General features: G+C 39.2%; 1 protein-coding gene across 14 annotated transcripts in view; it reads right to left on the bottom strand.

Annotated features, from left to right (window-relative positions):
- rap1gapb (RAP1 GTPase activating protein b) overlaps positions 1-14,814 on the bottom strand; it is a 113,043-nt gene that overhangs the window by 18,137 nt on the left and 80,092 nt on the right. For 8 of the 14 annotated variants that reach the window (XM_085161276.1, XM_085161263.1, XM_085161269.1 and 5 more), the window contains 6 exons: positions 14,577-14,670; positions 5,083-5,118; positions 3,690-3,737; positions 1,172-1,210; positions 778-963; positions 112-215 (listed from right to left, as the gene is read on the bottom strand). In XM_085161276.1, coding sequence (XP_085017402.1) covers positions 112-215; positions 778-963; positions 1,172-1,210; positions 3,690-3,737; positions 5,083-5,100 — 395 coding nt within the window. In that variant the 5' untranslated portion in view covers positions 5,101-5,118; positions 14,577-14,670. Of the gene's footprint in view, positions 1-111; positions 216-777; positions 964-1,171; positions 1,211-3,689; positions 3,738-5,082; positions 5,119-6,756; positions 14,671-14,814 lie in introns of all 14 variants that reach the window. The other 6 variants (XM_085161268.1, XM_085161265.1, XM_085161267.1 and 3 more) reach the window with 3 other exon arrangements.

The raw sequence follows: 14,814 nt of genomic DNA, 5'->3' as shown, positions 1-14,814 counted from the left end.
AGGGGTAGGGGAGTGAAGTCAAGGGCTGTGATTATAAAAGAAAACTCAGCTGAATAAAATCACAAATGGTGCAGGAAACAAGTCAGAGATAAAGATAATAGGAAACTGTACCGAAGCATCAAGCGCAGATGCTCTTGATCCCCAATGACATCATACTTCATTGAAAAGACCAAGTGGCCCAGGGCAGCATCCATGGTGTAGTAATTAAAGTGTTCCTAGGGGAAGATACGCAGAGGAAATTTTAATGGAAGAATACATATTGTTCCAATAGTTAGCAATAGAATACTAAAAATGTTTTTGTAAATTACAAATAAAGAGGCTTAAAGAAAAAGGCTTCTGTTTAAGGAAAGTGGTTGACCTCCTCTTGCAGAAAATGTATGAGCGTACATTGAGACGACTTTTGCAAAATCTTGTGTTGCAATGCCAATTTCTTTTGCTACACAATAGATTTGCATTTAAAGTAGACAGTTGGCTTCACACCACAAGATGAGACTTTTGCCAGTTTTAAGAAAATGCTAATAATTATACTGTAAGTCTTCAGTTTACAAATGACACAAACACACACGTTCTTCCTTTGCTTTCATTGCCCTGTGCCTAAGTGTTAGATGTGTTAGGAGTTTTTAGAAACAAGTGTTATTTTATAAGAGGCTCAATCAAAAGATGGGTCTTCCTCAATATACTTGCACATTTCAAGATTACATACTAGAATGAAGAAATAAAGATTAATCCTTTAAAACAAAGGAAAAGAAAGAAGAGATTTTGCTTCTTGAGTTTTACCTTGCCCATGAACTGCTTCCTGTAGATCTTTGCAGTACTGTTTGTTTCCAGTTTAATGTGGGAGGTAGGACAGGGAGGTTGATCTGCCTCTGGTGGGTCTTTAGGTTCATGATTGGTCCCCTCAATCCAGTAGCCTCCAAACTGGGGCAGGAGTATGAGTGGAAAAGGACTGCTGCGACCCAGAACCTGAAAGTCACAGGAAATAATGGTAACAGAGAAAAGTAAAGTATAGTACCATTATTAATCGTGAGTGTTTGGCACCATGCACTGCATTGCTTTCACTGCCTCAGAAACTGTGTATTCCCATTTGAATCTTTAGCATTACAGTTTCTGACATCTTTAAAATTACTTTGTAGTGTGTAAACTATTTATACGGAGGATATGTGGACTATACCTCATGAACGCTGGGATAAGGGATGTAGTCTTCTTCTGTCTGCAGGGACAGAAATTAATATGAGTCAGGCTGACAAACAGCCGCTTGTAGTCATACTTTCACTTTTGGTTCTTTGGAAAACAACGATGAGCACAGACACTGTGACAGAATATTAACTACAGTAGGTTTCAGTTCTGCATTGTTCTGTTACTTTTTCTTATTCTGAAATCACGAAAGAGGCCACACTGTCAGCTTTCTTTGAGAAATAAGAGAAATGAATAAACGCTTTAGCTCTTTTTGTTATTCAAGAAACTGTTATCTAAGGCTTCAGTCTGTATTCATTGTCCCAGCTTTGATTACGTGACTATTGAAAGGCTATTTAAACTTGGCTGTCATCTGGCAAAGGTTTACATATTTTATAACCTCCAGTGTCTGGGTGTTACAACCCCCCAGGGTCAAAATGATAACAGGACAACCCTTCACCCACAGTTATATTCATCTGGATGTCTAAAAGTTGACATTATAAAGGCTTACTTTCAGTTATTGGTAGCTAATATGTGCTGCAATGTGTAGAAAAAAAATCCCTGAACAACACGTAATAGCAAATATTTTCTCTCATGTTATCCTCTGTAGCTGTATTCACTTGCTGCAGTATTAATTTTTAATGCTTGTTGCACTCCAACAACTTTCGCTCAATTTAATATACTGGTTTTCTCTTTTCCTCAAGAATGTTTCATGTTTCCAGCAAAGAATAGCAAGATTTCTTTCATTACAAGCTACGGGCAACATGTGGCAGAAGTGACACTGAGAACTTTGTGAAATGTGTAAATGAAGGTCACACTCCCTTACATAACAGTTCTTGTGACAATGCACAGAGGGAGAGGTCAGAAATGAAGAAACTTGGTGGACCAGTAAGAATGTAAGCAATTTTATGGCAATTTATAAATAGTGAACGAGTTAACTGATAGATGCTGTCTTTCATACATCAAGTGCAGGAGCAGTTGATGGAAAAAGCAACTCTCCATTGATGGTCTTTTACATGGCATAAAGATTTCCTGGCTAATGAATTTACCCAAAATATGTTTCTGTTGACATATGTGCAAATTAGAAGTTAATATTAAATAGAGAGCCTAGTATAGATGATATGATACCAACATGATAATACAAAGAAGGCTTGTTTGGCACTAAATAATCACTTGTTTTTTTAATTTCAAGGTATAAGCAGATGTGATTATAAAAACCACAAATATCAAAAGCCTTGCATAATTAAATTCTGGCCATCTTCTCGGCCATGACCAGACAGCTTCCTGCACTGGTGCTATTTTTAGATCCCCCCCTGGATGTCTTGTTCAGACTTACAAGTTATGTGTTACAATTTTACCATGAAACTCAAACATGGGCAGAAAACAAATATGAACTTCTGTTTGAAGCAAAATTTGTGTGGAGAATTGTCAGTAGTGATACGTGCTGGGTCCCTGGCTATGACCTAGTAGTTTTCCACAGTTTTTAGCAGACAAGTCTACAGTTTCCAAGCCCCAAAGGCAATTAAGCAATTGAAGAATGAAAGAAGAAGCATATGCTTTTGTCCCCACCCCCCCTTCCCAACATTCATTGGGTTATGCACCACAGATTCATTTCCCAGGGTAAGACTGTAAATGTAGAGTTCTGTTGTAACATCCGGAGGCATCTAAAAGAGATCACTGGGAGGAAATGATCTGAACCGTGGTTTCATGCCAGCTAGCCATTGCCTGCTGTTTTTCTGGCCATGCTGATATAATCTTTGCCCACCACCTTGGACTGCTTGCCAGGATTGACACTATGGCATACTGCAGGATATGCATTGCTTATCACAGAGGAACACAACGAAGCTTTAACACCCCCCAAGAGATCTAATAAACTGCAGCTGCACTGAAAACAGTCCAGAGGTGCATGAGAATACAACCCTGAACTTGAGAAAGGCCAAATTTAAATCATGCAAGGCTTTTGATTTTTATGCACCTGTTCTCAGAGGTTTTTTAACACACCTTGTACATCATTGAGTTTGGGGTCTCTTAAACATAAATCTTGGATAAATACAGTTGTAGCTTCAATCAAAAGATAATAGAAGAGATGTGCGATTCTTTATAGAGATGGTACTTTCCTAAGATGGACTAATAATGATAATTTGTGCTTACCTAATTTGACCGTAGAGTTGTTTTACAACTAAGCTGTACACAGGTGAAGTCAGCCAAACCCTGACCAAGTTACAGGGTTTTGCAAGAAATTATGTTCTTCTGTTTGCTGATTACCACCTTTTGTGTGTGTGTGTGTTTTTTTTTTTTTTGTGCCTTGAATAGTACCTGCATTAGACTGTCTAGGTAACAGGAGGGTAACAGAAGATTTTGCAGTGCTAGTCCCTGCCGAACTCCTAACTCACCCAGTGAGCACCCTAAAGCCTGTCTGACAGCCGATAAGGAAAAGGTTTATAATTTTTTTTATAACTTTACAGATGCTTTACCAGACTGCAGTCTACGAGGAGATGTGAGGATTTATGACTCACTTTGAGGGGAGGAGGGAGGGGACATCTTTGCTCATCCATTCTGTAACCCTGTTAAGATGAGAAGGAAAAAATAGACAGGATACTGATGGCACAGGTAGGATATCTGAGCAGCTGTTGACACATATACAAAGAAATACAGATTCAGGACAATGCTGGCTGTCAGTACCTTATGCAGCAGCATAAGGCAAGGTAATTTTACAATACGTTCAACAGTTCATTGTGACAGAAAATAATCTAGATCACCAGAGAAAGGTGATTGAAATTACCAGAGAAAGAGGAAGTAAAGAGGACCAAGGAATTAGAAACTCTAGTAGACAGAAAAAGCAGCAAGAACAGAAAGAGTGCGTCCATCAAGCTATACAATTGATTTCACTATCCACAATTCTACTCAAGGGCCATAATAGGGTTATAAATAATCTCTCTCTTCTTATTCTTATTCTTTCATTGACTAACACTGACAGTTCTTAAAACACAGAAATATTTCCTGATCTGCATATCCAGGCAATTTTTTTGTCTAAAGAAGACAAATCAAAGGGAAAGTGCACATGTGTTCACCAAATCCATTCTCTGAAAGCTGTTCATGTTTTCACTTCCATCATCCACTTGACCCTTCTGTGGACAGTACAAAAGACTATATAAGTAATATGTATCTCACCTCATGCTTTTTATGCCTGCGAGTCTTTCAGCACTAAAGCTTCATGGATAAACCAGTCACATAGCCTTTATAGCACTTTTGTAAAGCTAAATAATGATTTTGCGACTCTTGGGAATAAGATATTATCACAGCAGACCATTTAGATTAAAATAGTTTCCTGTGTTGACATACTTTGATCCCTAAAAAAAAAAAACATCACGTAAGATGAAATACCCTTTCTCATTTTATAGGCTACCTATTCAATGCTAAATAATGTGGTTGATGCCTATATAATTAGACTCTTTTTGAACAACCCGTTTTAATGGTTTTGCTTTCTTTCCAGTGGCTTATTCAGTATCTGGAGTACTTGCTTATAGTTTGTGCTACACTGAAGCACTAGCTCATTGGCTATAATAAAAACTAGATTTCTACAAGTCAAGCTACTTGATGACACAGATGCGAAGGGAAAACACAAAGGATCTGTTCAGCACATTCAGAAGAATAAGGTTTCTTGAGATAGCCAGAGACTATCTCTGCTGCAACAAGACACATTAATAGTAAATACATGGACACACACGGAGAAGTGTTCCTGTATAGTGGAGTTACAGTGCTGAATACGAAAATAGCAGGAAAAACAGAAAAAAAGTGGAGTCTCAAAATAGAAGTAAATAGAGATTTTATGTCCAAAGTGAAAATTCTGAGTCTGTGAGGGAGAACGGGTTTAAGCAGAAAGCTGAGCCAGTAGAACATTTACAGTACCTGCAACCTCTCGATCATGGCAAACAGGTCCGAGGTCTGGAGGAAAGAAATCCAAAGTAGTACATGGTTTTAAAAAGGGTATATTTGTGGTGATATGCTTTCCTTCTCGGTGTTTACTTTGATTTCATCTCTGCTGAGTGAAAAAGCTTCCTGTGCACTCTCAAGGCAAAAAATTTCCTGTTGGAATCCCTGGCACTATTTAACGCCTCATTTTAGTACACCCTAACGCATCCCACTTGACACCAATATCACTGAGGCTCCCTTCAGTGCCTGGAGAATCCCTCGCTCCTTCACGCTTCAAGACAAACACACTGTAAACAAGTAACTCTTAGGGGGAAATGAGCATCAAAGCTCCATGGTGCTTCTCTCTGTTGCTAAAGCCAACAGCTCATCTGACTGCGCAATTAGCTGGAAGACACTCAGGTTTTGGTGCATGAAGCACACAGTCACATCACATGTGTGAATGAGACACACTTCACACTACAACCTATCAGGCAACAGGAAGAGTCCAAAACATGACATTAAAATAAATTATCATACATGATCTGGCAACTCTGTTTGATATCAGCCATGCTGTAATCATGATGCTTGGTAATGAGCACGTGTCCACTTAGGGAATTGATACTAATATTGCTAATTAGACACACAGATTTCAATGCCACTACTGGCTTTTCATTACACCCTAAATAATATACTTTTGCTCAATTAGGAGAATCACTTGTTGAGGTTAAGCAAAAGAAAATGCCCTTAGGCATGACCCTTCATCTGCAGAGGCCACATTAAGGATTTTAAGCAGCTCCAACCTGAGCTGAAGGAGGAGAGAACTGCAGCAGCCCTGACAGCAGTGCCTGTTGTGGGGCGAGCCCTCTGTTCACCATGTAACACAAGTGGACTGAAGTGCCAAGCTGATGTTTCCACATGACAGATTAAATTTACTGAGGAGCACTGCAGGGGCTTGCTAAACACCAACACACACACAAACACCAACGCACACACACAACGACAGGATAGAATACACATGTATGCATATAAACATTTCACACATGCATGTGCTAAAATATACTTGCAAACTCATACATATATACGCCTCCACCCATGAAAGCATGCTTCACAAATGCACGCACATCTGATCCTGACCTAGTAAAGCCAAAGGTGCAGCCCCAGTCTATTGTTCTATGTGAAAATAAACAGTGCCATATGATATTCAAGGAGATACTGCTCTCTTGACTGCAAAACAAACATCAACAAACACTGTCCTAGGCTGAACAGATTATCAGTGAACCACACAGACTCCACAGCAGCCACGTCAGTGCCGAATTCTTTTTTTTTTTGAGAGAGAGAAAAAGAAGCAGTGCACTCCCAAATTGTGGAGGCACTCTATGAGCGCAGCAGCACACAAACCCGAACTATGCAAGGAAAACCATCTTATTACGTGACATACAAAATATTTACATAATGAAACCAGGTTACCAAGGTATGTGCTATTAACAGTTCCTTCCTAAAACAAAAAGATCAGTGAAGTGTTATCTGTCTGTGCAATTAAAACAATTTCATTACTTCCTTTTCTACAACACCACACATACTATATTTATATTTGTGTTCCCGAGCAAACTTAAGAATCAAGCAAGATAACAGAAATAACAAACTCAGTTCCAGCAAATGAAAAATACTCACATCACTTAAGCATCGTCTCTTGAAAAAAGGCTTATTGGGGGGACTACTGAGCAGTTTATCCAATAAGACGTTCTCAGCCATCCTGAGCTCCGTCATTATTCCACAAGTACAGATGCAGTCAAGCTGACAAGAGCGAGGGTGTTGATGTCACTGTCAGCCCCAAGGAGAAAGGCGAGCCTGACAATGACACTTTACATTCACTGTCGCTCAGGCAGTGGATTTGTGGGGAAAAAACAAACAAACTTATAGCTGTCCATCAAAACCCATATCTGTGTGTGAGGTAAAAGCAGCATGTGCTGTAATGTGAGGATATTATTGCCCTTCCTTCCCCTTTTCACCCCCCACACCCAACCCTCCACACCCCCACACCCATGGCAAATAGAGCTATGGTAAAGGAAGTAGGACGAAGGGAGGAACAATGTTGCTCCCCTCCCTTTGTACTCTGTGAAACCGTCTTCTCTTTTTCGTGCACACACACTTGCATGTGGACTCAAAACTGCATAGTTCTCTTTTTGCTGTATCACAATATGAGAACATTCTCTTCCTCTTTTCATTCATCTCAAATTTCTCAAGTCATGAGTCTCGTCATCTCTTTCCCGTTATATAACTAAAGACAAACCTTACAGCTCAAGTTTCCCTGTGGTTTGCACTTTGTCTTTTAATGAAGTGATTCTCAAAGTAGCCCGAAATAAATGAAAGCGAAATGATGAACAGAAAGAAGACAACAACGTGAAAGCTCAAAGCTTGCCTCCACTGGGGTAAATAAGTGAAGCTAAAATCTGCTCAGCGAACCTCAGCAATTCTAAAAATCATTTGTGCATAGTTAAAGATGGGTATGACACAAGAGTACAAGAGAAAGGAGGAGAGAGAAAGAGATAAAAAAGACCAGGGAGGCACTCTGGGATGAAAGGGAAGCTGTTCCTTACAAGTAGAACTTTTTCGTGGCTTGTCTCTTGATCAGGCCCTCCTCCAGTATCAGATATCTGCACTGACCCACTTCAAAAAACAGAGGGAAGCTTTCAAAAGGATACATTTTAGCAATATACAGTATAAGAAGCATTTATATTTTACAATCAAGGATGAACATAGCCACTGGTCTTCACTGATTTCCTTTGAGGAAAACTAAAGAGTATAGGGTGACAGGATGACATGGTTTGAACATCTTGTATATAGAGGTATACATTCAGTAGTAGATACTGCACCATGCAATTTAACCACTATCCCGAGGGTGCATTTTATTACTTTAAAAAAAAAAAAAATTATTAGCTAATCTGTTTATCCAGGTCTAAACTGGCTTTAGCACTAGTTCACTTACAAAGTTACACACTTGCCCAAATGTCATGTAACAGTGGTAGATGACTATTCAGATTCACAATTAGTGTTAACATTGTTTCAGTTACAAAGCATACTGACTGTAAAGTCATGCTGGTGTGTGCAACATTTTAGCTTAAGTTGGTGGGAAATTCAACAAGCTGTTGCACAATCTTGATTTTAATAAGTGCAGTATTTGGTGTGATTTTAAGGAACAGTGTTTCCAAAAAAAAAAAAAATGCATAGACACTGTTGGTTGCACTTCCACTCTTCAGGACCTTCAATCTTTTAAGCTGCTCTTTTGTCTCTGCCCTTAGAGACGGTTTGGAGCTGCTGCAGTGAATGTACTGTTAGCATGAGCTACACATTTCTTTTTCTTTGAGTTGATTATAGCCAATTTTCGGGCAGCACGGTGGCACAGTGGTTAGCACTGTTGCCGCACAGCAAGAAGGTCCTGAGTTCAATTCCAACATCAGGCCGGGGTCTTTCTGTGTGGAGTTTGCATGTTCTCCCCGTGTTTGCGTGGGTTCTCTCCAGGTACTCCGGCTTCCTCCCACCGTCCAAAGACATGCAGCTTGTGGGGATAGGTTAATTGGAAAATCCAAATTGCCATTAGGTGTGAATGTGCGAGTGAATGTGAGCGCGAATGGTTGTCTGTCCCTGTGTGTTAGACTGGCGACCTGTCCAGGGTGTACCCCGCCTCTCGCCCTATGACAGCTGGGATAGGCTCCAGCACCCCCCGCGACCCTGAAAAGGATAAGCGGAAGCGAATGGATGGATGGATGGATGATTATAGCCAATTGCTGGGCCTCAGATAGAGTGTGCGAGTGAAAGAGGCTGAATAATCAACAAATTCATTGATTGACTGATTTGATTGAATGGCTGTGTACATTTAAGTATAGTATGTCCATGAAAACATGGACGGACTATTTACATCAATGACTCATACAATCCAGACTTTTACCCCGCTCTGATTCAAATGCTTACTTCTCATTCTAACTATTCAAAACTAGAGCGCCTTTTGGATTTTGACAAACAAACTGCCAACACAATATTCCCACACCTCTTCACACTCTTTTCACTTTTTTACTCGGTGGGTTAGCTGCTTTCTCAAAGGCAAATCCTTGAGTAAAACAGAAAACTAAACTTCAAGAGAGTCGATCAATGGGCAGAGAAGCCTAGTATTTCAGCCAGAGAAAATCCATTGTGGTCCATTCATCGGGTCTGGCGCAAACTAGCCTGACCTTGCTGTGGCCACATTGGCCTCAGGGACACAAATGGCGTTCACACAGATGGCCCATTCCACTCCATCAACGCCTCAGATGAGTTGGTTGATTGCCACAGAGGTTAAGGTCTGCAGAACTTCTGCTCAGTTCTCTGTATGTCCAAGCAGGTTTCCTACTGTCTCACTCCAGTAAAAAGGAAAGAACAAAACATTTAGACACAGATATCCAGCGAGAAAAAAGACGGCAAAGATAATGAAATTTTCAGCATACAAGAGTTTAATTAATTAGTGCTCATCTATTAATGTTAAACCTAAAGAGGTTAATGACATAATTAAAAAAGTACTCTACCAACGTAGCAGTTTATCTCATATAAAAGCGCCATAAAAGGTTTTATTATTCTAATCATTTGTCTACCCGTTGCACTGCATCTTGGCTGAAGAGAGTGTATTAACATATTTGAGGGTACGAGGGTGTTACACTTGGAGCAGCTAATGCAACCTTAGTCACAAATGAGGAGTAGTTCACAGAGGTCTGCTAAGCATTTTTTTTTAAATGTCAAAATCTTCAAGTTTTTCCCCCTTTCTTAAACTAGTACTTTTTAGCTCCCTGTGCAAAGTGACATTTTTACATTTATCACCTCAGGCAATATATCAGGCTTTTCCCAGCTCCCATTGGAGTCCTGAGGCTTTTTCTGGTTTTACCTGCGTAATCTTCTTATATAAGACCTGCAACTGTACCAAATCAGAGTTTTATAATCATCAGAGAAATCACTTCATAAACATGTGCAAATGCATTTGTGAATCTGAAAAGGGATTCCTGTAACTATCCAGCTATGTCTGTAAGCCAAGCTCAACAGGCCACCATTAGTGTATTAGTATACCTCATATCAAATGAAAAGACCATTTAAGCACACAATATGTACTTAGTAAGTTGCATTCATTATAATGTGCATTTCTGTGATCCATCTAATGTGGATTTGTTTTACGGGGCTTCAACTTCAACCACTAACATTTTCTATAGCGATAAAAAATAAAGCATTACAATATTAATTATATTCATTGTTTTAACAGCACTAGTGGGTTGAACCTGTTAACCTTTATGTATACATACTTCCTGTAAGTAATCCATTTAAAAAAAAAAACTAAAAAATAACAGCTCACTCTCACTTCTTTCCATTTGAGACTGTGGAACTATAAATAGCTCTACATTTTGACACAACAAACCACATTAAGAAACATGAACATCATTTAAATAATTTGAACAGATGAAATGCTAAATCTATTCCTGAAACTCCATATGTAGATTATTAATGCCTTGCAAACTGTATTTCCCTTACAAGCATGACAGAAATACCCCCACTGTGCCTACACTGGTATGTACGCTATTAGAGAGGAACAACTGCCACAGATCTATATTTGTCCCGTAAGCCTGTGACAGAGGGCACAGACTGTCAGGCACCACAACAGTCTGCCAACCGGAGCTACCGGGGGTGAAGGCAACAGAGAAAATTTTCACCTGGGGGTAACAGTTAAAGAATTTGATGAGCTAAAAGGGCACCAATGAAAAATGAAAGGCACGGATTAAGGGCGAGATATGTTACATATATAACATTTCATATGTAGCCCAGTTTCAGAGTAACTAGTTGTTAGTTTTATTTTACATCTCCTATGTGAGAGAATTAAGATGTAAATAACGTGCAAGATGTAAAATTAATCTAAGAAGTGTAGCGACTTGCAAATTATTTTTGCAAATCTCATAAACCATATCAATTGTTTAAACTGAAACCATTACCAATTTTAAATTCCTCAAAGTCAAAATGTAACGATTTTGAATATCTCATCATCTGCAGTGCACAATATCATTAAAAAAAAAATCTCTGTGCAAAAGTGAAAAGGCTGAAAATCTATATTGGATGGAGATTTGCTTTCATTGCATTCTGTTTGTATTTAAACTTTAGTAAATCTAATGTCAGATTGAGCTTAAAAAACTGCAATGTTAGTCATAGTAACATGTCACTCCAACCAGTTGTCACTGGGAGCCCTTCATACATTAATGCCTGGCTGGAACCATCAGATTTCATGGTGCTGGTATTTAGTTGTACCAGTTTGTGATCTACTCCCTACTTACTCCCCATGCCTTGACATGGATTTGAGATCAGAGTGATCAGAGTGAACCCAAATTCAGGATAACTAAAGTATACGATGTACAGAAAAAAAAGAGCCTTTATTTTGCTGATTAATCGCAAGTCTGGAACAAAGGAAACACACAGCAGCTCTAGAGAGAAAACATGTCAGCAAGACAGGAAGCATAGATTATCTGACAAGATAAAAAGGGAGGCAGACGTATTAATACACAGTGGGCTGGTTAGTGAATGTCCAAAAGGAGGATAACAAGACACAGGTGAAAGCAATCGCAAACAGGTGAAGACAGTCAATTGGAGGGACGATTGGCAGGAAATAGAGAGGAAGCAAAACTAACACAGGACAGGAAAGAAAACAGATCTTCAAAGTAAAACTGCAAATAGCCAAAGGAGACTGAGAAAGACATTCATAATAACGCAACAAGATTTGCAATAAAACACAAAAGAACCAAGGCGCTGTGATGGCTGCACTTACAGCCACACAGTGGTAATACCCACCATGTTAGTGTAGAGGCTTATAAGTAACATTGCATTCACATTTGTCTTTCTTTAAATATAGGAATTAATTTACAGGATTATAAATAACTGGTTTTGGTTTAGAGTTAATTCACGTATCCACATAACACTGCATTCTAAAATAAGTGCGCACATTTTAGTTTACACTGGTATGTATGATTAATCTTTTGTTTTCTGAGTTACCTTAGTTGCAGCTGTTCCAGTCCCTTGATTAAGGAGCCAAGAGGTGGAAAAGGGGCGGAGCGAGCTTTAAAGGAAGACTACAAATTGGTTCATGCCATGACTCGGGACCGGGGGGGGGAATTGGAGTTCATTATGTTAGGTTTAGTTAGGTTTTGTGTGTTTTACCCCTTGTGTTTTTTGTGGGCTGATCAGCCACTATTTAAGTTTCCCCTTTGTCTCGTTAAGTTAGGTCAGTTTGTTTGAGTTATCAGTAGTGTTGTCAACTTTAAGTAGAGTTCTGTTATTTTGACCTCTTTTATGGGCCCAAGATTTTGATTCTTTTTGCATGATTTAACCAATTATGTTTTTTGGGTTAAAAAAAATCATTTTTTTGGACTTTAACCTATGCCTAAGTTTCCTTCACTGCTCGGTCCATCACAGCGCAAACACAGAAATAAGACACGGGAGGCACACTTGATACTACAACTAATAGATGAGGTGTGAATTCAGTATCACAAGAACTAAAATTCACAGTAATTAGAATAATAAATCCTGAGTGCACTCTCTGGCTGCTACTGTTTATTTCTAATGTGATAGATGCACATTAGAGCTCTGAAACTTTAAACTGGTTACATTTAAACATTAAAGTCACATAATAAAGGAGAGATGAAAATAGTTTTAGTTTGTTGCCAGATCAAATGAATTAATTTTATTGATTAAGCAGGTATTCTCGGTGTGTGCTCTGTATTATAAAAGCTGCAATTCCAGCAGCGTAAAACAAACTCAGCAACAGATTAGAATCAAGTAAACTATAAAAACATTCTTACACGTTCTGCATCAGCACCTGAATGCATGTATATTCCAGTGACAATGCAATCCATAGTTGTTGCTGCTGTAACTTTACAGCTGGACCTCATTTCTGATATTAGAGCAAGGCACAGCTTAATAACTTGCACATAGAAAATATATTTGCACAGCAAATCTTTGTTGCACTTAAAACATGCTGTGCATAAAAGAAACCGTGAAAACATGGTGCTTTCAGATGGTTTCCAAAAGCGGCATGAATCAAATTTCTGAACGTAACCTGCTCAAGACCAGGTTATGTGTTCAGAAAAAGGGAGCTCCTTTTCATACGCAAGGTAGACCAGCACACTTCAGTAAAAGTCCCTCAGTTTCTAAGACACCATAAGCCTACAGGTAAAAGCATTCTGCTACAAGTGCTCTGCTCGTGTTGTCACTGCCTCAGGATGTTTTACTGACGTAAACCAATAAAGGGAGAAGTTTACCTTCTAATGTATGCATTGTAAGAAAGGATATTTGAACACAATATTTTCCTAAATCTTGCAGTAGTTAATTGGCTCAACCTGAACAAAAAGTAACAGAAAAAAAGGAGATGGAACATAAAAGCAGTGGTCTCAGACAGGAGTCACACTCCTTTCTTCCATCCCAGCTTCCCAGTCACACTCCTTTCTTCCATGTCAGGCTCTATCTTTTTTTTTTTTTCATTGTTATTCTTTCTTATCCAATAAAATTGTATTCCGGAGCAGTAAACCGCACATCGAAAAGTGACAGAGGTCCTGACCAAGCGTCAGTACGTGAGAAAATGAGAGTGAGAATGTGCTTGTGTGAAATTTAATAAAAGCTGAATCACTAAGACTTCTGTAGCCGTACATACTTTTAAAATAATTTTCAGTTTGGCCAAGCAGAAGTTGCAACAACCTATATGCGCCAATTATTTCAACTGCTGTCAAACTCTAAAACTGTTTCTTTGTCGTCCGCTGTCAGCTGTCACTGCGGTGTCTGACTGATGCAACCAGCTCCACCCCATTGATCTCTAGTTCCATCACAGCCAGCTGTCCAGTGGGTCCTTTCCATAAGATAAAGAAGTGTACTCAAAACCACATCCACAGAGCCTTACTCAGTCTAGCGTACAACTTCATGACGGAGTTTAATCGCATTCATTCCCTGCAGTGCAGACTATGTCAAATGCACAATTACTTTAAATATATTCCAAATGAAACAAAAAAGGTCTTTGAAAAACATATAGCAGGATTAAATCATCATTTGTTTGCTCTTCTCACTGAAACATTCAGACACACAGGGGGATCACTAGGAAACAGTAATGTCATTTTTCATGCCGACAGGTTAGTCTATATGACAATATCTTGACACGACCTTTTGACTTTTAATACCACCATACTCATAAGTGTGACAGTATTAATTAAAGAGATATTAATCAGGGCTCTAATTCTTATCCCAGTAAATGCTATTAATCAATCACGCATAGAAGGGGATGACACGTTATGCCACAATTACTAATGTTAGCACTGAGTTAACCGTAACTTTAAGTGGTAAAACCCTTAGTTTCACATTGTTCATGTGGGATTCTTGGCACTGTGTCTGAATGCAAATGCAAACCTGATTAAAGAAAAGAGTAGCAGCAGCAGGTCAAAGCCTTGTATTACCTTTGAAAGTGAGGGGAAAAGAAATGGAGGGCGGGAGTGTGCTAGTGGGGGCTCTACTTCATCAGAGATACGACGGATCCTTCCATCTTGTTTCCTGTAAGTCAGAGAAGGTGGAGGGGGGTATGGGGACAGAGAGAGACAAAGAGGTTACTAGTAGCCATAAGTCAAGTTTCTAACTTAAGCAATAAGTGCATGGGAAAATGCCTGCAATGCAACTGACACTTCCTACCAAAGCTAT

Source organism: Neolamprologus multifasciatus, chromosome 5 (genome assembly GCF_963576455.1).
Source record: "Neolamprologus multifasciatus chromosome 5, fNeoMul1.2, whole genome shotgun sequence".
In the NCBI taxonomy this organism is placed as follows: domain Eukaryota; kingdom Metazoa; phylum Chordata; class Actinopteri; order Cichliformes; family Cichlidae; genus Neolamprologus; species Neolamprologus multifasciatus.
This window is presented reverse-complemented; position numbering and strand designations above follow the sequence as displayed.